Below are 22,870 nucleotides of genomic sequence, written 5' to 3' on the forward strand. Positions count from 1 at the left end.
TCCTGACCCAAGGCGGCCCCACTCCTGCTGGGTGACCACACACACTGAGTAAGTGGGGAGCTCCAGCTGGGGCCCTCCCATGCCAGGCCCTGCCTCAGTCCCCGCAACACCTGCAGAGCCTGTTTCCAAGGGGCAGGGGCCGGGGGCTAGTCAAAGAGCTCCTCTTCCCACCAGCAGTCACAGGGCAGTGCCTTTTGCTCTTCTAGAACTATCTGAACATTAGTAAGCTGTGTAAATCCTGCTGAGGGTTTGTACCTCCAGGGGACTGGGAAATGTGACTCTGCAGAGGGTGAGTGCTGATGTCAATGAGGAAGCCGACCCGCTGGACTGTGCTGGTTGAGTTTCTGCCCCTTGCTCGTCTCTGTGCGAGGCAGTGTGCAGGCAGCCCTGGCCCCACTCCTCTGCTGCCTGGGACCATAGTGACAGCTCTGACAGGTCTCTTTGCCCTGTTGCTCCCTTCTCCTGTCCATCTAACTGCTCCGACAGCTGCCCTGAAAATACATATAACTACTCCTTTCTGCTTCTGGTTGCCAAAAGGATAAGGCCCAAATTCCTGGAATGGTGGAAGAAGAGATCCTTCCTCTCCATCCCGGTGGTACTTCTTCAGTCCCACTTTCCACCTTCTTATGTCACAGCCACCAGAAAGTATCCTGTTCCAAGGCCAAGCCACAGCCTGCCTCTGTCACAGAGCTCCCTGGGCCTGGGCCTGCAGTGAACCCTCTTCTTTAATAGGCAAATGGAAATCACAACAGTAATAATGGTCATTGTGAACATCAACCGAATGTTTCCAAACTGTTCTAAGTGCTTTATTTATACTACCTCATGAAATTCTCAAAATAATTCAGGAGATAAGGTGGGTACTACTACAATGACCTCTTTACAGATGAAACACTGAAGTTTACTCATTCAGTCTGGTCAGCTCTCTCAAGGCCAGTGGATTCAGCACTGGGGTTCAAGCCCAGTGACAGCAGGACTCTGGCTGGCCCAGGGAGAGCCCAGGAGAATGTGTGGGGCAGCACCCTGCCTGCAGCCTGCCCCTGTCCTAGGGCTCAGTCACAGGAGCTCCTAAGGCCGTGAGAGCCAGTGGGCAGAGGCTCCTACTTGGGCTGAGAAGAGATGACACTGCACTTCATTTGCTGTGCAACGTTTGTGTAATTAGAGACATTTGGCTCCAGTGAGGACAAGCAGGCTACAGCAACCAGGCTTCAACCATATTAAACACAGAAGCCAGGGCCACAGGGGCCATTTTTCTCATAGGCTTTTTCCTGTTTCCACACCTGGGCACACTGGCGAGGGAGGGTGAAGGGGTGGGCTTTCCAGAGACCCAGGCCAGCCCTGAAGCACGCCCTGTGTCCCCCTGTGTCCCAGGTAGGGACCGACTGCCCTGAGGATAGTGTGAAGCTGCTGGAAGCCCACCATAGCAGGACACAGGCTCTGGAAACACAGTGCAGCTGCCCACCACTGTTAACCAGATGAACCCTCCCTCCTGGGAGGGGAGCCTAGGCAACCTCGGCCCTCCAGCAGAGGTGAGCATGTTTGCCTTGCAGAGATGACACAGGGAAGCTGACGTACCTCCCTGAGCCTCATGTCTGCACCTGTGAGATGCTGATTCTATTCCCCTCTTAGAGGGCAATCAGGGAGATGAATGAATGCAGTGCACTGGGCTCTCGGGCAGAGAGGCCTGCTGCCAGTGCTGCACAGACAATGGGCAGCTTTCGTTGCATTCTACTGGGTGATGTCACTCACCACTAGGCTTGATGGTGCCTGGAGATGGCCATGCCCTAGCCCCCCCGAGCCTGTGAATGTCACCTTTAGGAAAAGGGTCTTTGTAGATGTGATTGAGTCAAGGATCTTGAGATGAGGAGATTCTGCTGAGTCATCTGGGTGGGCCTTAAAGACAATCACAGGTGTCCTTGTAAAAGTGGCAGATGGAGGGCACTATTACAGAAGAGGAAGAAGGTGATGTGAGAACAGAAGCCGGGGAGAAAAGACAATGTGATGCAAGACAGAATCACAAGCTCAGGAATTCAGGTGGCTTCCAAATGCTGGAATAGTCAAGGAAATGGATACTTTCCTGGAACTTTCAGAAGGAAACAGCCCTGTCAGTACCTCAATTTTGGGCCCAGAAGATTTGTTTCACACTCTGGCCTCCAGAACTATCTGAGAATACATATGTATTGTTTTAGGCCACTAGGTAATTTGTTACAGCAACAAGAAACTAATACACCACCCTTCTGGTATCAAGGCTAGAGGACAGTGAGTGACAGGGCCATTTCTGCAGCCCTCGGGCAGGCCAGCCCTCTCCTGCACCGTCTTCCCTGGGTGCTCAGTCCACACCGTGCCCCTCACAGGCTAGGAAGAAGTCCAGAGAGAGGACATAACCTGTGTCCAACCCAGAGCTAATGAATGGAGAGGACTGTAGATGACTCAGGGGCTGCCTCCCAGCCACAGCTCTCCACCAGCCCAGGGAGGGACAGTCTGTTCAGTGACAAGACTCTGCCTAGAGCCAGAGCATCTCAAGCCTGAGCCTGTGGCAGCGTCACCTGGAGAGCGTGTCAAACAAGGATCACAGGCCCCACCCCAGAGTCACTGACTCAGCAGGTTTGGGCCAGATCCTGAGAATCTGCATTCTGCATAGGCTCCTGGGGCATCCCCTGGGATGCTGCAGGTCCAGGTATTTGAGGAACCACTGACCTGGCAGGCTGTGACCTAACAAAGGGTGTATGTGCACTCAAGATGGAATCAGTTGGACCCGTCCAGGGGACATATGGCCATATACATATGCTCCTAAGAGAGGGGCCAGCTAGTGGTTGAAGGCCTGGGCTCAGGGGGCTGTATTTAGGGTTCTAACTCTCCCATTCCCTAAGTGGGTTACCCTGATGGTTCCATACTTAACCTCTCTGTTCTGCTTTAGTTCCTTCATCTGTGAAATGGAAATGGTATGAAATGCCCATCTTAGGGCTGTTGGGAGGATTAAGTGAGATGAAACTCATGAAGTGTTTATAGCAGAACCTGTTCACAAAATCAGAGTCATTCTGAGAAGTGGCAGTTGTCAATGGTAGGCTTCTTATAGCTCTGTCATTGCCCCTAGTATGTGGGGAGATGTGAGCCAGGATCTTTACCTGCAGATACGGAAACCTGCATGGACTCTCCCTCCAAGGAGGTCTGAGCATTGCCAACATCTCTGACCAGCAATGGGACCCCTTCAGGGAGCACTTCACTATAGGCCTGCTGTGTCCAGGACCTGTAATGCTGAACCAACCAAACATTTCTAAAGAGCAGAAAACTGGCAATTCTAAGCCCCTCCCAAAAAGGGATTTAGCTCCCTTGACACAGCTATTATTCTCAGATGCCACCAACTGCACAATTTTGTGGCAATCTACTAGCTCCAAATGAAGGTGCCTTCAGAAGCTGCCAGAGCTCTGGTCTCAGCCACCTGCAATTGGAGAGGGCCAGGAGGTGGGCAGAGGGCTGAAATGGCCCCATCACCTACCAGGCGGACACAGGCTGCCAGCAGAAGGTTCTAGTCAGGTAAGAACTAGTTACTTGCAATGGAATAAAATGCACAGTTCCCAATGTTGAAAGGACATAGGAGACAACCTGAAGAGGCTCCCCCCACCACCGGGACCAAATCTGGGACAATTTGAACAACACAATAAACAGTAATAGCAATAGAGTATAACACATAGAAGTACATAAATATCTAAGCATTTATTTGACATAAATAAATGATCAAGTAAATAAGAAATGAGTGAGAAGACACAGCTATTCCTTGCAGTAGAATTCCAATCAGTGACTGGAAGGAAAGATAGAAGTTACTATTATTCGGCAAACACTAGTAATTACTGTTTCTGGCAAGAACCCTCAATGGGTGGTAAAGTTAGTCAGTGAAAATATGAGAAACAAGATATCTATATATTATCGATGTATTGCCCCACAAGATACTTAGGATCCCAAAGGGACCAACTTTAAAGTGGAGAAACTCAGCAGACCTCACCTTAACTCCAGTGGTCTCCAGTGTTGGAGACCATGTGTGCCCTAGGCATGGCACACTAGCAAGGAGGGCACGATGCAACTTTAATGGTATTAAACCTGATGCACATTCTGAGTCGAATCATAAGGCAACACCAGGCAAATCCAAACTGAGGACATTTTGTATAGTAACTGGTCTGTCCTCGTCAAAAGAGTCAGGGAAAGGCAGGGCCGCTGAGCCACTGTCCCTGATCAAAGGTGACTAAGGATGTATGACCACTAAATGCAAAGGCCAGATCCTGAACAGGAAAAAAGAGACATGAGTGGGCAACTGGCCACGTTTGGGTAAGATTTATAAGTCAGTTAAAGCACTGTCTGTGGTCACGTAAGAGGTGAACATTTGAAGAGCTAGGTGAAGGGTATAATGAAAATCTTTTCACTATTTTTGCAACTATTTTCATATGTATGAAATTATTTCAAAGTAAAAAATATTTTTAAAAAGAAAATAAAAGTTCCAGAATTTGCTCTGTCTTGGGGAGACAATGGATATTACAAATAGGAGTAACTGAGGGCTGGGAACTTCTCAGTCACCTGCCTCCTGATCAGGCACAGGGCTTGCTCTGGACATAGGAAGTGCTCATCAAGTATTCCAGTAGGAGCTGGAGAGGCAGCAGGGTTTGTCTCCAATGGGTGGGATACATGCATAGAGCAAACACTGATCCTGCAGCTGTTACATGTCAGCCATTGTTGATGTGGGATGACAGGGAGGCTTGGTGCCTGCGAGAGGCACGTGTGAAAACAGGCCATGCTGGTGGGCTAATGAGGTGGGAATCCAGGCAAGGGTCCCTACTCAGTGTGGAAGACCCCACTGTCCCTGGAGGACGGGCAGCCTCAGCAGGCTGGGCAACAGGAGCAGGGGGAGGGATGTATGGCAGGGCTGTGTGTGTGCTAGAACCAGAACTGGCAGCTAGGCATGGACAGATGCAGTGGCTGGGTCAAGAGGGCCGTGGGGCCAGCTAATCCTTTGCAGTAGGTTCCTTCCGAGGCAGGTGTGGGGAGCAGAGGAGATAATGGGGATGGGGAAGTTTCAGCCTCTCTTCTGGAAGCAGAATGGATGTGGGAGCAGGGGGATGAGTCTTTGAGTCATAGCAACGAAGAAAGGCACCATGAACTTAGAAGGCCCCAGGAGAGCATGAAGAGGGGAAGGGTTAGGTGAAGGGCGATAGCTCTGGTGACTGCCCCTTCTACCGTGGAGTCTTAAAGCAGGGAGTAGGAAGAGGCTACAAGGCATAACTTTGAGCTTGTCCTTATCAGTAGGGTGACCTATAATTTATTGTCCAAACTGGGACACTTGAGAGAGTGGGATAGGTGCTATGAATTAGTATTAAGGTCACTGTACTTACATATGGCACTGGCCCTGAGGGGAGTCCCATTGCAGAGGTGGGTACAGAGCAAGGTATCCATGGATACACCAGGACAGCCCGCAGCCTTGGATGTGGGGAAGTGTGTGATGAGCAGGCCTCCTTCCCAGGCAACCAGTGGGGACTGGAAGTCTGCACCCTGCCTACACATTCACATGGGGTCCCGAGTCAGCGCCCTTCTAGGTGGCAAATGTAAATGTCCAATCAGGAGCTCCACAGAGACGGGTGCAGGAGAGATAGCTGAGGCTGCCAGCCACCCTGGTGGCAGGTGGAGACATGACTTACCCATGCACGCTGTGGACAGAGTGAGGCTCATAATGATATCTTCCCTCCTGGTGTCTCATGTCAATCGGCAAGGGAGCATGGAATGGAGGCACAAGGTGCGCTGGCACTGCAGAGCAGGAGAGAGAAACAGGACTTCAAAAACTCTTTTTCCCTCCCTAGAAAAGCAATTTTCAAAGAGCTTTAAAGTTCAATGAATTTCAGAGCAAAAGCAGTCAGGACAGGGGGCTCAGCAGTGCCTGCTATCACACACCCACGGAGAGGGATGAATAAATAATCAAAGTCAGCCAAGAATCCTATATCTTTCACATAAAAGATCCCCAACTGTGCTCTTGACAAAGACAAGCAGCTAATTGCTCTTTGAACTCAGGGAGATTACAGTCTCAGCCGCAAATCACGATTGACAGAGCCAACAGGCTGCTGCCCATCCCGGCCTTGGCTGCGTGTGGCTCAAGCAACCCTGGGTTACGGCATCTGGATGTTGCAGTCACACTGGCTGGAAGTATTTACCTAGAACCACCTGTGAAGCCAGGGCCTGCTCCCAGCTGCGGCCAGCCTCAGGAAGGCCAAACCCCACCAGGCTGCCCACCCCATCCTGCAGACGGTGCACAGTGGGTCTGTTGATTCTCCAGCTCTTAATATTAAGAGTTAATATCAACTACTGACCCCAAGTACGCTGGGGGTGCCTCCAAGATGCAAATGCCAACACGTAAGCATTGGTTTCTAGAGTTGAGTCAGCCTGTCTGCACTTGGTCTGCCCTCCACAAATTATCATGATAATTGTAGAATGCTCTTTGCTTATTAAAAAAACGTTACTGAGTACCCTGGAGGCAAACATAATTATAAGCTTTAGGAAAACAAGGCCCTTTAAGAAATAGTTAGCCTGGGAGCAGTGCTATGAAGTGGGGATTTCTCAGCCAGCTCTCAGGCTGAAGGCCACCACCAGTGGGAATCAGTGTTGAGTCTGAATTGCTGAAGAGCTGAAAGAGATGTGGATGGGTTTGTTTCACATGCCTCCAGATAAGCTGACTGTCAAGCCTATCGCAATAAATGCACATAAATAATTCTGCTCACCGTGTCTGTGCAAACAGATTCTGGAACCATATTGTAAATATTATGAGTATTTTTTTATTGTGGTAAAATAAATACACTATAAAATTTACTATTTTAACCATTTTTAAGAATACAGTTTAATGAGATCAATACACTCACATTGGTGTGCTACCACCATCCATCTCCAGAACTCTTCATCTTTCCCAACTGACACTCCAATAAACCCTTTCTCCATCTCCCTTCCCCAGCCCCTTTCTGTCTCTATGAATCTGACTGCTCTAAGGACTTCATATAAGTATGTCATAATCATACAGTATTTGTCCTTATGTGTCTGGCTTATTTCACTTAGCATAAAGTCCTCGAGGTTTATCAATAACAGCATGGGTCAGAATTTCTTTCTTAAGTCTGAATACTATTCCATTGTATGGATGGACCACAGTTTGGTGACCCATCCATCCGCTAAGGGACATTTGGACTGGAATGCTATGAATGCTTAGCAAGAGGAAATTTTTCTTCTGAAATGTTAACCTTACAATTTTACACATTCAAATTTATCTTCATAATTCTATGATTCTTGAACCTCCCATGGGGAAAGGAACAAAGAAAGCAAGTTTTCCCACCAAACACAGATGCCACCACTCTTGGGCTCAAAGTGAAACTGCCACTGGACATGACACAAGGCACGCTGCCCTGTCCCCTGGCCGAGCTTTCACTCCCAGAGCTGGAGATTGCTGGAATGGCCATCCTCCCATCTGAGAGGCAGGGCTGGGCATGCGGCAGTGACAGAGTGACCAGGCAGCTCCCCAGCTGTGTGACTTTGAGCAAACCTCTTCACCTCTCTGAGTCTCAGTTTGCTCACCTGAAAATGGGTAACAGTAGCTGTATTTGTGGTTCCTATGAAGACAAGAAAGATCCTCTTGGGCAGGTGCTTACCCCAGCACCTGCACATATAAGAAGCACTGTGTTACCATTGATGATGACAGTTACCACTAATATTTGGAGCCCCAAAGTCTGTAATCAAATATGAAGACATCACTTATTATCTGTGTGGCACAGGACAAGCTGCTCACTGCTCCCTGCAAGCCCTGGGGAGGGTGGAGGACCACCACTGGCCAAATGGGAGACAAACGGGGCTTCCCTGAGTCCCTAGGGGTATCAGCAGGGAAGCAATGTCCAACCCTGGTATGTGCAGGAAAGGACCTATGGGTTTGTTTTTTATTTAATGTGGTTAGGCAGACCAGGTTATAGCATTGTCAACAAAATGAAAATGTTTTGCTTTTGTGTTTCTGAATGTTTCCATCCATATCTGAAGGGCCCCTAAGGCAGCCAGGGTAGGTGTTATGCCCATTTCACAGATGAGGAAATGGAGGCGAAGGGTAATTTCAGCCCAAAGACACAGGGCTGAGAACCAGGAGAGCCAGGAGGAGAATCCAGAGCTCTGGCAACTGGTCATGGGCTGGTCCCTCTGTCCACACAGATGAACACTCAGGCAGTCCCTGGGATTGGAGCTGATCCCTGGGGTCCTCCTGTTGCCACCAGCATGTGTACCATCTTTAATGAGCACTTGCACAGTACTGGGCTCTGCAGTAAGCGCTTTGCAAGTGTCAGCTCCTGGATCTTCACTGCAACCCCAGGTGGCAGTCACCCCTGAAATGCTGTTCTTCCCACCAGCTACCCCAGCACCATAGGGTGCTTTTCTCCCTAACCTTGCACCTGCAGAGGTTGCAGGGGGCCCCCTAATGCCATCAGAGCCCAGATGTCCCCTCTGCCTTACCAGGTATGAGTGCTCTTCTCACAATTAATGCAACTTCATCTAGGTCTAAAGAGCTATAATACCTACAGGAATGGGGTGCTTACGGTAGTTTACTAGGCAGATATGAAGTGGAGGTAGCACCAGGGCTGCCCCAGCTACCTGACAAGACTGGTTGAGTGTGTGTGTGTGTGCACGCTGGGGCAGGAGGAGCCTGGGGCTTCCAAGAGGTGTTGGGTAGAGCCACCCACAGAGGTTGCTGCAGCTGGACTGTTCCCTCCTGCCTGCCAGTCCCTGGGGTGCAGGGGTGGAGGGGACTGGGGAAGTGACCTTCTGCTTCTCAAGTCTGGGCTGCAGGCCAGGTCCTTTTGCAGCCCCTGGTGCTTTCCAGAAGGCTGCTCCTTGCCCCTGACACCATGGAAGGAGTGAGCAGGAGGGGATCTGGCCACACCCCTGCATCCCTCACCCTCACCTCCTAGGAATCCTCAGGATGAGCCCGGGAACACATATGGGAGGTTCTTCCCATCCAGAGGCTGCTAGGTCAGGTTGGCCAGCAGCTGGCAAGGTCCCTGCCTAAGTCAGGGAGGAGAATTGCTGCAGGCTGGCTCATCTTTAATGGCATCTGTTGCCTTGTGGAGCTTTGCTCATGGTACCTCATTTACTTTCCCTATCAATTCTGTTCTTATCCCCATTTGTCAGAAAAGAAAGCTCAGGGTCCGAGTGAGTGTCTCTACTTCTAGAAGAATGATCAGGCAGTTTGGGACTAGTTGGTTCCACTGTCTCTCCCCTACCCAGCCCCATGGTTTCCAGAGCCCAGCCCAGCACCCAGCACACAGGAAGCCCTCAGCAAGCAGGGCCTCACAGCACTCACCTTCCAACCCAGAGCACCCAGTGTAGGCCCTGGGAAGGACAGATGGGCAGCTGCAGGTGAAGGAGCAAAGAGTCCAACCTGGGGACCCGATGTCCAGACCGCTCTGCCTACCAGTGGAAGCCTCATCCATGCACAATGGGGGAAAAGTCTAGGCAGCAGTCACTGTAAGAACAGTCATTCAGTCATTCCTTCATTCATCCATTCATCCACCACCTGACTGTGTCCAGCGCTTGCTAGGCAGCAGGTACTGTTCTAGGGCCTGGAGCAGTGTAGTGAAGCAGCCTGTACTGCTGCCCTCACAGAGATCCCCCAGGGAGAGCAGACAGGTGAAACTAGCCAGCCAATATACTTATGACATACTGTCAGCGGTTGGTGAAGCTAAGGAGGAAACCGTACTGGGCAAGGGAACAGAGAGGGGACTTGGGTAAAATGGGGGAGTAGGGTAGGGCTCTCTGGAGGAGAGGGGACTCCAGGTAGGGGGAATGGCAAGTGGAAAGGCCTGGCTTGGGTTAGAACTGGGTGATTTCAGCACAAAGGCTGAGCAGAGAGATAGAGGTGGGGAAGGCAGGAGAGAAGGTCCTATAGGACCAGGTGGGTTGTAGGGAGAAATTTGGGGTTATTTTTCTGGGCAATTTGGAAGCCCCTGGGGGGTCTGCCCAGGGATTTACATGCTCTGATTAAACTTTTCAAAAGGCCACATGAATAGAGTCAGGGTGTGTGTGGTAGGAGGGCAGGGCACATTGACCAGGAATCCCAGACTAGCCCTGCCACTACATGGCCATAGGACTGGGAAAATGTGAGCCTCTCTCTGGGTGTCACATTATCCATCTGTACAATGGAGAGTAGATGAATTCCAAGTTCCTTCCCACCAGGAAGATCTTGGTGTTTGTGAATGGTCACCCACTCCCCAGCTCACCCATGTCCCACAGTGTCACACAGGTTTCAGGAGGGATCCCTGAGCAGGTCACAGAAAGGTCAGAGTTCCAGTGCCACTTCATCCCTGTGGCCCTATCTATACAACTTGCTGCTGATCAGTGGCCCTTCTAAATCTGCTCAGCCCACTGGCCACAGGCCCCGTCTCTTGAGCCCACTGTGGGACAACCACCCCTACCCCCAACCATTTCTGGGGCCAACTTTGCACATCAGGTAAACTGAGGAATGAAAGTTGACCTGGCTTATTGAGGCCTCAGGACTCTTCCACCCTAGCATGGGCCACATGAGCCCCAGGGGGAATCACTCAGAGGCGACCACTTTGCTCAGAGCCCCTCAGCCCAGCTTGAGGCTTTGCATCCTCTGCTTCAGAGGCCGTCAGCAGCACCCGAGAAACAGGAAGATACACATGAAGAAGAGCTGCCTTCAAGCAACACAGTGAACAGAGTTTTCCACACATTGTTTTCATTGTGGTCTCTTTTTTAAGTTAAAAAAATTCAAACTTAAATCATGTCCTTCCGGCAGAAAGAGAACACACACACACACACACACACACACACACACACACACCATATGCCATTTAAAAGAAACGGCTCTTTTTAAGTTACTGAGGAAGAGATGTTATGATGGGAATGGTCTATGGGTCGCCCCTCCCCCCTGAAGAAAATGCAAGTGATCCTGTGCGGAAGCACCTAGGACAATCTGAAAGGCTGAGAGGATGGTGGCATGATGGAACTTTTTTTAAAACCCAGAATTTTCCTGTGCAAAGGTTTAAACGCCAAAAGCTCCTTAGATGGCAGTCCCAGGGGGTGAGGGGAAATTTGTGGGGGCAATGTCCTCGGGTGATTGTGAAAGTGAGTGGGGCCTGGAGCGGGCAAGGAGGGACCTGCCCTGCAAGCTCAGCCCTGGTCACCAATGCCTGCACTGCGGCACTGCAGGAGGCCTGGGGTGGGGGCAGCAGCAGGTGTAGGCAAAGGATTGGGAAAACTGGGTCACTGAGATATGAGCAGGCTGCTGCGTGAGCAGCCAGACGAATTCTCTTTGGAGGAAGTCATGTGTTGCCATGATACAGAGGTGCTGCCCTGAGGACTGTGCTCAGAAGGGCTGAGGAGACTGGCCCACTACTGGAGAGGCCAGTGGAGTGAAAACCATTTCCCAGGGAGGCTGCGTGTGTTGAGGACACCCCAGCCCTCGGGGCTGTCCAGCTGCTAGACATGAGCAAGGTCTCCAGTTACCGTGGTCATTTCCATAAAGGAAATGATGAGGCACAAACACATCTCAGGGCCACCCGTGGGCCCTGGGGGAGGCTAGTGGCCAGGGAAGGGCATGGAACCCCATTCTCTTGGGCAGCTGGCCCAGCCATGCAGGAGGCCAGTGCTATGGCCGAGTCATGGACACTCAGATGGGCTCCAGGGTACCTCTGATAAGTTACAATGGAGGCATTCTAATTTGGCCTGGCTCTGGAGGGCCAGGAAAGGCTTCCGGGCTTCCAATTTCTCTCAAGGGGTGACTCTCCTTGGGATTCCCCTTTAATGACTATTGATCACATTCCTTTCCCTTATAATTCCTTGCATCTTAAGTAATTTCCAGAGCACTCATTTCATTACTTTTCTTAAAGGCAAACATATCTTTGGAAAGTCACACAAACAAATTCGCACTATAGTGCAGGTGACTTCACCAGATCACTTTCCCCCTGTGGAAGGACCCAGGCAGCCAGAGACACCTGTATCTTCAGAGAAGAAAGGTGCTAGTGTAGAGAGAGAAAAGGCAGATGGGCAGGCTTGAAGTCAAGCAGAGTGAACTTCACAGCTAGATTGAAATCTGCTTGCTCCTGAGTTGTACTTGAGTCAAATGATAGTCCTAAGGGGAATAACCTGTGCCCCTGGTCTAAGGAGCTTGGGCAGGAGTAGGAAGTACGTGAACTGTAAATCCAGATAGACCTGAGTGTGAACACATTTTGTCACTGGCTTGCAAGTGACAAGCACTCCAAGCTTCAATGTCTTCATCTGTAAAATAGGAATGACACAGCCCCACTGCTGTGCAGCATATGTGTAGTGTCTGGCACACAGCAGGAACTCAGTAAGTGGCAGCTCCCCTCCTCATCACTGTGAATCTCAAAGATGTGAAGGGCCTCAATGCTATGGTCACGACAGGACCTTTTTCCTAATCTTTGGTGGAAATACCACCAAGATGCACTGGACAGGAGCCAGCTGTGGCATCCACCACAGATGTGCATTCTTTGCAAACAGTGCTGCATTAGGGTGGGGATGGGCAGAAATGATGGGTTGCAGGCAGAAGGGTGTTGCAGGAAAGGTCCTGTACAAATTTATCCCTACTTACTGCCACCCCCATTCCCACATGGCCCATCTGCAGGAGGCTCAGGCTGGCTACTCAAAACTCCAGTGTTTTCCACAATTCTTTCCCTGGTGTCTGTGCCTGTGATGGCCAAGACAAACAGGTGAGGGGACTCACGGGTGGCCTGATAGTTCTGGTGAACATAGCCGTGGATTTGTTTAAAAGGTGAATTTAAAAAACTGTATCCCTTCCTACTCTTCTTTCAGCCACACTGCTCTGAGCTGCAGCAGTAACTCAGCTCTTGGGAACATCAGTGGCAGAAGAAGCCCAAGCAGAAGACGGTGTGATTAGGTCCCAGGCAGGTGGTGCCTCCTATGTACTGGAGGGCAGTGCTTCAGAGGGTGGGATGGCTTTTATGAGCCAATGTCCCACAGCAAACCCAGCTCTCCCTCCAGGAAGCAAGGGGGGATTGATGCCCTGGACCAGTGCACCTCTGGGGAGGACTCCCTATCCCAACAGAGAGAGAGATCACTATCCTCAACTCTACTCTGAATGCCTAACCCAGGGAACTAAACTTGTTCTCTGGAGGAAATCAAAAAGAGAGGACACTTTGCAAAATGAAACATATTAATCACATGGGGAAGGGATGGTGACTGGACCTTTATTTTGTGTCCCAGTGAACACGGAAGATCAGCCGGCCCTTCAGCTGATGCTAGATACCAGCTCATTGCCTGCATGGCAAAGGGCTTAAGGTCTATGTATTTGCCCTTGAAGCTGGGCTCTCCACAGAGCAGGACTGTCCGCTCTCTCCCAAACCTGCGGAGATCCCAGACCCACTCCTTGGGGAAGTGGAGCTAAAGGCTTCCCAGAAGATATGCAAATGATAGCATCAGCTCCAAATAAGAAAGTAGACTCTCCCTCCCTCAGCCACTTGGGTGTGACCGAGGGACTCAGACACTTTGTATTTCAGACCCACTGCCTTCTTTAACATGGCCTTGACCTGCACTAGCTGTGGGTCCCACAAGGTGCAGCTCACAGCCTTCTCTAGAACTAATAGCAGAGCTGCCCATGCATCTCTCCTTTTGCTTGCAGTAGCCTCAGCCCATTTGGAAACTTGGATAGTTTCAAAGGCCAACCCTTCAGATGTGTGCACTCAGATGGCAAGTCCTCTCCCAGCAGGAATGAAGTAACGGGCCAAAGCATCAGAGCTAGGAGGCATGAAAGTGTCCAGGAACACCTCATTCACAGTGGCCAGGCAAGTATGCTTCTAGGCCTTATGCAAATGGGACTATTATTCCCAATAATAAGCCCTGGACAGAGGCTTCCAGAGGCTCCTCCTGATGCCTGGGCACTGCCTCCCAGGAAGCACTTAAAAAGAATAGTAATATCCTAAATGGGACTCCACAAAATGCAATTACAAAGCGTTACTGTCTCACTTGGGGTGGGGGAAAGGGGAAGAAGGGAAGAAGGGAAATAATTAAAATCAGACAGGAAATTCCAACACCACAAGCTGCCTGGTGCCTGGTGGGTTGAAGCTCAGGCTGCTTGACAGTCAGACCTACCCCCATACAGAGGCTGGCAGGACTAAGGCCTCGGCTGGGTCCATCAGTGCAGACCACCTATAGCAGAGCTGTGGGTTGGCTTTTCCAAGAAGGTGTTGCTTGACAAAATATGACAAAATAGCTTCTGGAAAGAGAGAGAGCACTGGGCACAAGCCACTCCACACAGAGCAGTGACCTGAAGGTGGTCTTGGGGGTGGAGTGGGCAGGAGTGCCCCCTAAGAGAAGCACATACTCTGAGCACTAGCAGAGTACCCAACCAAATGCCATGTGGAGGGCCAGATTCAAGCGCCACATGGCCTACACAGTAAGGGGCCTGCACAGCCCTGGGATCTGCCCCCTTTGCTATAGGCTGAATGTTTCTGCCCCCTCAGAATTCAGAGGTGGAAATCTAATGCCTGATGTGATGGTATTTGGAGGTAAGGCCTGGAGAGGTGATTAGGACAAGAGGGTGAAGCCCCCATGAATGGGATTAGTGCCCTTGTAAAAGGGAGCCAGAGAGCTCCCTTGCCCCTTCTACCATGTGAGGACACAGTGAGAAGACATCTGTGAACCACGAAGTAGACGTCACCAGACACCAAATCTGCTGGTGCCTTGATTCCAGACTTGCCAGCCTCCAGAACTGTGAGAAATAAATGTCTGTGTTGAAGCACCCAGTCCGTGGCATTATTGTTATAGAGGCCTGTAATGATGGAGGAACCCTCAGATGCAGGGGGTGAGGTAAGGGGAGCAGGCCACAGAAGGCAGGAGGGACCTGGGCCAGAGACTGTGGGTTGTGGTACCAGCCCCAAGGCTGCAGCTGACATTGCAGCAAAGCCTGGCCCCACCATGGACTCACTCAACCCTCCTTGCCTCAGTCTCCTCACCTGTAAAATGAGGATAGTGACAGGACCTGCATCAGGGGTCTGTGAAGCAGAGGCAAGCTACTGTGTCCAGAGCTTGTGCAGAGCAGGCACACAGCAGGAGTGCTAGCATGGCCTTCCCCGTGGAGGTCCTGCCCTTCAGTCTGGGGTGGGAGATTGGGGAGATCCCACTGTCTCAGGGATGGGATGGTTGCCAGCCAGTTGGGGTACAAGTGGAGTCCTGTATTAGAGAATCTTAGAACCAAAAGAAACCTTTGAGGAGATCAAGCCTGATTTAGTTTGAAAACTGTCTTGGTTACAGAATCTGTTTCAAAGGAAGTAGTATGCAGGACCCTAAAATCTATAATAGATTTAAGCTTTAGGGGACTGCGGCTCCAAACGTCTCCCCTGATGATCTCCAAGGGACCTTTCAGAAAGCATAAATTCAGCCCAGGAGTGTGGAGAAGAAAGTGATCCTCGAGCTGGTGCCCCGTCACCTGGTCACAGAGGCCAGGTGGGGCCAGGTGGCACAGGATGGGTGTGAGCATTCCTGCGTGAACCCAGCACTGCACAGGTGTACTTGCACAGACATTCCCCTGAATCTTGTTGGCTCTTCACAGGCTCACCTGCCAACTTCACCAACAACTCCACCTGAATTTCTCAGCAGCCACATGTAGCTCCTAGCTGCCTTGCTGAACACTACAGCCAAACCAGCTGTCATTATTGAACTTTGTTTACGGAATTCTAGTCTAGTTTAATGAAAGTCCCACTGATACATCAAACAGGGTGATAAGTCTTCTCCCCAAAACTCAGTCCTTCCCCACTGCTGAATCTTAGCTCCCTATGACTTCTGTTTGGCCACTTAAATAAAGCAGTTAACACATAGTTATTACTTTTTCCCTCCCTTCCTTCCTTGCTTCCATTCATTCAATTTGCAGGGGCTCCCAGAGTCATTCCTTCCACACCCTTGACCCCTTAGGGCAAGGCAGGGCAGAACATGTCAGCAGGCCACTCTGAATTCTGCCCGGATTGCTACCCACTGCCTTCCCCATAGATGTGGATAGGCGTTCCTAAACAAGGCAGCAGGCGTGTGTACTCCTAAGACCTTCTGACAATGAGGTGACCTTCAGAAGGCAAACTGCATGGATGTGGTCCTGTGGGGTAGGGCTGTGGCGAAACACTGGCCCAGCCATGTCACACTTCTGGAGGCCTGGCTCCTCAGGCAGCACTGGCTCCAGGTGATTCTGGACCTCACTGACTGAACAGTGATTTCAGCCCATGTCCTTCCACTACCAGTGGTGGACACAGTGCTTCCCTTAATCAGGGACACTGAAGGTCCACAAGTGGGACTGGAGGCCAGTCCACAGAACCCCTGGGGAAAGCCTATTCCCTGTTTTGCTGGAGGAACAACTGAGCCACAGAAAACATGGTCTCATGACCCAGTCTGCAGGCCTTGGGCAGGGCCCAGAGTCTGGTTTCCTAAAAGGAGACTGTGTAAGGGGTGAGAAAGAGGGAAAAATCTCCAAAGGCTTCTGGAAATCAAAAAACCTACAAAACAATATTTTCATGAACTAAGTGTGTGAATTAAAAGCAGATGGAGCCACTTCCTTTAAAATAAACTGGGTTTAAAATCGAGGGGTAAACTCCCGCATACTATATGATTTGGGCTGTGGAAACCAGAGCTGCCCTTCCACAAACCCAACAGAAGTCTGGCCTGTTCGTCCCATTCAAGGCATTGTGGGCAACAGCCCTGTTCTGTGGGTCTAGTTCCACCGCAGCAAGGGGAACCAGGGAGGGATCCCACTGCTTGACAGGTGGCCCCCAGGTCTTGGCCATCACCTGCAGAATGGAGTGCAAAGCCCAGCGCAGCCCCAGCACTCTCCTGATGTTGCCCTATGATATTTTCATGTCTGACAGACAGTCTTGCTGACCCCACAGAGCCCCTGCTGCTTCCTACATTTCAGCCCACCACCAGGGCTCATCCTGTCTGGAAGCCCCTCCCCCACATCCCTTCCCTCTCATCACACCAGCTCGACTGCCCTAAACAAGTCTAGATCTCACATGCCCTCCTCTAGAACACCTCCTGGACCTTTCTTCTGCCTCCTCCCCAAATCAGGTAAAGGTGTGCTCTCGACACAATTTCTGCAAAGCCAGAGTCTGGTGCCTGGCACAGAGGAAGCGGGAAGCATGTGCAGAGTGAGCAAGTCAGTGAATAAATAGTGAGTGGGAGCATTTTCTCACTTGTGGAAAAAGATGTAGGGTTCTGCCGATATTCTACATAAATTAATTTAGGACCTAGACTGAAAGGCTTGCTGTACAGAGTAGCAGCAGACACAGCAGTAGTTGAAGGGCAGTAGCAGTTTTGGCTGTGGAGACAGAGCAGAAGCATAGACACCATAGTACTGACAGAATGCTTGTAGTAGAGACAGCACTCAGCTCCTCAGCTGGGAACCTCCCCAGAGACTGCAAACAGAAGTGGTTCTGACAATAAAGGTACCAGGCTTACATGCTGGGGCTTTCCTGAGTGTGTGACATTTGTGAACTATCTTATCCTCATAGCATATGCCAAGGGATGGATCATTATCATCACCCCCATTTTATAGATGAGGAGCCTGAGGCTCAGAGTTCAGTGACCGGGCAGGGTCAATCAGCAGCTCATCAGTGCCACAGCAGGGCCCCACACCCATCTGCAGGAATCCTGCCCCTGTCCTTACAGTTGGGCCAGGCAGGGAAAGCTCCCCTGGGATCGGAAGATAAATGGTGAGGCCACAGGGGAGCCCAGGGTCTTTCTGAGGTGCCAGCTCCCCTGTCAGGGGGGCCTGGGGCTGGGCTTATGTGCAACCAGAGCCACAAGTGTGGGATAGATGGGGAAGAAGCATGTGTGACCAGAAAGGAGCCATCACAGCCAAAAAACTCCAGGAGGTGCAGAGCACCTTGAGGAGACCTGGTATTTTCACTCTGACCACGGCCTTTCCAAAAGGGATGCAACCCCCCAAACAGAAGGGGTATCTTGTGCAGCAGCTTCTAAGTGGTTCCCAGGGATACAGCAAAGTTGAAGGCAAGTCAGGGAGGGACTCATGGGTGGGTTATCTGTTTTCCCCAGCTGTGTTCTCAGTGCCTGCTAATAACCCCATGGATCATTCTGCCTGGCTTGGGAAGCATGCTGACTGGCATTAAAAATGGGGGGCCCTTTCCTGCCCATGGCTTGGTGTCCCCACAGCACATGCTTGATGCTCGTTGTTAGCATGCTGCTCTTGTAATCAGGTTGGTAAGGATGGCAAAGGGCCATCCCAGGTCCCCAAGAGCAACTGCAGTTCAGAGAAGGCACCCACCTGGTTTTGTGCTGATTAATGATAGGCCCCACTAATAGCCCACTAACACAGGAGTTTGTCAAGATTAAGTAATTGCCTTAAACAAAAAGTGTATTATCTTTAAGGCCCTGCTGATGAATTATGTGCTGGGAAATGGGGTGATGGATGTCTGTGACTCCCTGCCACCATCTTTCCTCCATTTGCATAAATTAAAATGCATCCCTTGATTAGGAATGAGAACCCCTGCCTCAGGCCTGCTGGCCACAGACCCCAAACTGCCTGTTAGCATTACAAACTTCTGTGATGGGCAAGGGCCTACTGGTGGATGGACCAGATGCCCCACGGGGATTGGGGTTGGGACAGGTCAGCTGGAAGGAGGAAATCACAGTGCAGGAAAACTGCAGATATCATCAGTGGCTCTGAGGAGACCCAGTGGGAAATGGGATGGACAACCCTATATACCATGAAATTGGTACTCACGCACACACTCAGATGCCCTATGTGCAAGAGCTGTCACAATCACTAAAGTCATGAGCTATTTCATAGGGCTGTGCTGCCACCACCTTGTTGGGCCAGCTGGTGGCCTGGGGTGAGCTGGGATCCCCATGTGTACAATGGGCTTAAATGAGGTGGTACGTACAACGTAATAGCAGGCCTGCCACAAATGGAGGTTTGCAGTTTTAACACCTCCCTGCATTGGGTTCCTGGGTTTGGGACCATGAAATCCATGTCCCATCTCCAGACCCCTTGAGTCTTTCCCTCCAGGTGGCACTTTGGAAGAGGCAAGTCACAGAAATGAACAGAGCCATGTGCAGGGGGATGGAACTGACTAGGTAGGGCTGGCCTCACAGTGACCACCAGAGGCCCAGCCGGGAGGGGAGCAGAGCTTGGAGTGGGGGATGGTAGGGCCACAGTTGGGAAAAGGCTTCAGGGTCCGGCTAATCTGGGAGTGGCCACTGGGAGCTGCCCAAGACTGGGAGGCACTTCTGATGGGCAACCCTGTGGGGTTTTTGACACCAAGCCAGTCAAGAGGTCCCAGTACATATATTCCCAAGCAGGAATGACACAGGCCAAGCCGAAATGCTCTTCTGGTGACTCGGGGGCCTACAGCCATGCTGCTGGAGGCTAGGACTTCAGGAAAGCCTTGCACCAGAGTGCATCCTGGTTCCGTTCACGGGTCGGGACACACTTCGAGGGCAGAAAGGAGGGTAGCTTCAGCAGTAACCTGAACTCTCGTCAGCTTCCATCTTGCTTCTGCAGTCAGCCCCACCAGCCATTAGCCAAGCGATGCTCTACCCAGAGGCTGATTTCCTCTTCTTTCCAGCAGAATAAAATTCCCAAAGCAAATCACTCATCCCAAATGTACTTCCATAGTGGAGTGACACCAGCCAGAGCAAGGAGCTGTTTCTGTAACATTGGTTTCCCCCAAACCATAGCTCAGATGCCATGTGTGGCACACTGGTGGGGAGTGGCTGAGGCCAGGGGACCACAGAGGACACAGTCACATCTCAGTGGGGGAGCCATTCCCTTCCTGGACTAGGCCTACACTGGTCACAGCGCCCTCCCACCTCTCAGTTCTCGAATGTGTAGAGTCTAATGCAGAGGCCATGGCTTCATGCTCCTTTCCAGGTGCCAGGAGGGACCCACTCCGTGAACGACCCATGGAGCACAAGCCTGAAGGGTGGAGCAGACCAAATACTCCAAAGATACAGGCTCTGGAAAGGTGTCCCCACAGAGTTGCTGGTCGGAGGGAAGGTGGAATGCCGCTTTCATGTTCTTGCCAAGTGCAGGCAGAGGAGTCGCCCTGAAGCCCATGTCCCTGTTCCCAGCTCTGGCCGGTCTTGGGCACCCCTGTTCCTATGCCCAGCCCCACTCAGGCTGAAGCTGGCTGTGTGAACAGACCCTCAGATCAGGGCTTTACCTCATTACCACTGCATGGTGCTCCACTACAGGGGGCCCTGCCCAGCCCACAGAGCTGTGGGGTAGGTTTAGCAGCCAATCATGTGGGTCACACATGAACCCAAGCCCTGATGTGCTGTCCAAGCCACCTTCCAGCATCCTGAAGCCACCCTTCTAGCACACTATGAAAGAGGATCAATATATGTGCAGGAGGGCAGCAGCTTTCCATCTGTATTGCTCATGAGAGTGATAATACTGTTTGCCCATGCCCAGCAGTACAGCAGTAAAAACTGAAAGATATTAACTGAATGACATACAATGACAGATGCCAGGCATAATTCTGTGCACTTGATATTCATGTTTATTTGCTCTTCACATCAATCCTATGTGGGAGGAACTGTCACCACCCCCATTCCACAGATGAGGAAACTGAGGCTTGACGAGTATGTAACTTGTCCAGGATCACACAGTGAGAACTGCCATGGGATGATCTGAACCTTGCTGTGATTCTAGAACCTGAGGCTTAACTGCCTTTCCACTCCACCCATCCATGATGATGGCTCTCTTATTAGAGTGTGGCTGGCTGGAATAATGGAGAAGCAGAAGCCTCTGGGCACAGAAAGTACACTCTCCATGGTTATGCATAAGTCAGCACTAGGGGATCTTCCCAGGAAGGCCACTTCCGATCAGAGTCACTGGGGGTTACCACTTCCCAGTTCTGTTTCCCCCACTATACAGCCCATGCCTTCAGCTCCCCAGCCCAACTCTGCTCTAGGGATACAAGGAGGAAAATACTCCAGCCCTGGTCTCAAGGATCTTGTAGACAGCAGGAGACACACAGGTCAACAGGCGATAGGTGAGCAGAGGAGAGGCCCTGGAAGGCATAGAGATGAGAAACAGCAGGAGTGCTCTGCGTAGTCACAGCACCCAATGGCAAGGCAGCAGTGAGGGGTGGGGTTGGCGCATCCCCTGTCCTAGGGACCATACAGTCACAGCACATCAGTCTGCTGGTGATATGGAGGCATCAGGAGGTTTTGTGCAAGGAAGTGACAGGGTCAGATTTGCATTTTATGTCCAAGGGCATGGAGGGTAGGGTGTGGAAGATACTGGAGGCAAGGAGGTAAATGAAACTTTAGAACACTTGGGGTGAGGAATGGGGAGCCCCCAGCAGGGCAGCGGGGGCAGAGGAGGATGGCTCAGACCAATGCAGGCTGCCAGGCCAGCAGGACTTAGTGTTGAGCAGGTGTGGGGGTGAGCGAATAGTGAAGCTGGCTCAAACATCCTAGGTGGAGTGCTAACTTGGGTTTTAGGTGGGTGATGGTGTCCCAACTATGAGAGGAGACACAGGAGAGAAAAGCCATTTTGAGCACCCAAAAAATGGATGGTTTCTGACATGCTATGTTTGAGATGCCTGTGGAGCATCAGCTGGTCACCTCCAGGGCCTAGTTGTAGAAATGAGGTCAGAGCCAGGGACAGCTCATAGGGGAGGCTGTGATCTGGGAAACACTGGTTGGTGGCTGGAACCCGAGTAAGAAAGAGTTGCTCAAAGTGAGTGTGTAAGGAGGAGGGGTGAGCTGTATCCTGGGGAGTACTCACCTGGCCCCTTAGTACTTTCTGACACTGGAGTATAATCTGTAAGCTGATGGCCTGGTCAGCAAACTTGGGTCCTGGGTGCTCTGTTCCAGATCCAGCCTGCCTGGCATACAGCGCAAGAGGGCCGACTCCATGGTCTGTACCCAGCGCACTGGGCTCCCTGCCTGGCTTGCCCAGTGAGCCTTATCACCCACATGTAGGAAAGAGGAAAGTGTATGGAAATGCAACCCCTGCCTCTCCCGGGTCAGGAGCACCATGTGTGCCCAAACTCCTGACTTCCTATTGGAGACCACACCCAGGATTTGCCTGTCTTTACCATGCTGCTGATGCCAAAGCCCTGACTCAGCTTCCAAGTGAATGCCACTGCAGAAAGCTGAGCAGACAGGCGGCTCCACCCATGGTGAGCACAGTGCCTCCACAGGGAGAAGTGCCATCCTACCCATGGGCTGCATGCTGCCATCCAGGCCAGTAGTGGGCCCAGTAGGTAATCAGAGGTCAGCAAGGGTGGGGGCAGAATGAGCTGGGTGACACCTGCATAGGACCTTGGGGGACATGTACAGGGGATGGTGTAGCCCACTCCCTCATCAGTCCTCGGTGACCTTAGGGATGCAGCCAATGCCCGATTCACAAGCACCTGCTATGTATTCAGTTCGCTTTGGGTCTGTAGTAGAATAAAAGAGGCAACAGAAGCCAGAGCCTGCCTTGAAAAACTTGCAATCCTGCTGAAGAGCCCTCCTTTCCTTGGCCTGAGCTGCACATCAAGCCCAGGCCCTGGAGCAAGTATAGGGCAGTGGCAGCGGCCTGCCCAGATCAGCCTGGGCCTCCAGTAGCCACACAGCTCCCAGTGAGAACTTACCCCAGGTTCTCGGTTTCCTGAAAAGAGGAGGGTTTTGGCTTCTCAATCTTGGCTCCACCACTTATTAGCTGTGTGACCTTGGGTAAGTTACTTAATCTCTCTGAGCCTCAGTTTCCTCCCACATAACTTCCTTCCCTTGAAGCGTCACTGGGATCAGGCAGTGAGATCACACAAATGTAACCTCGTGCCCTAGCTGGCTGTCCGCACACTTGCTCCCAAGGTAAGCAGCAGCAGGA

General features: G+C 51.3%; 1 protein-coding gene across 3 annotated transcripts in view; it reads right to left on the reverse strand.

Annotated features, from left to right (window-relative positions):
* The window catches only part of GLI2 (GLI family zinc finger 2), a 274,888-nt gene that overhangs the window by 65,214 nt on the left and 186,804 nt on the right, over nt 1-22,870 (reverse strand). For all 3 annotated transcript variants that reach the window (XM_073241307.1, XM_073241308.1, XM_037025591.2), the window contains one exon: nt 5,679-5,784. In XM_073241307.1, coding sequence (XP_073097408.1) covers nt 5,679-5,784 — 106 coding nt within the window. The remainder of the gene's footprint in view (nt 1-5,678; nt 5,785-22,870) is intronic.

Source organism: Manis javanica, chromosome 7, assembly GCF_040802235.1.
Source record: "Manis javanica isolate MJ-LG chromosome 7, MJ_LKY, whole genome shotgun sequence".
In the NCBI taxonomy this organism is placed as follows: domain Eukaryota; kingdom Metazoa; phylum Chordata; class Mammalia; order Pholidota; family Manidae; genus Manis; species Manis javanica.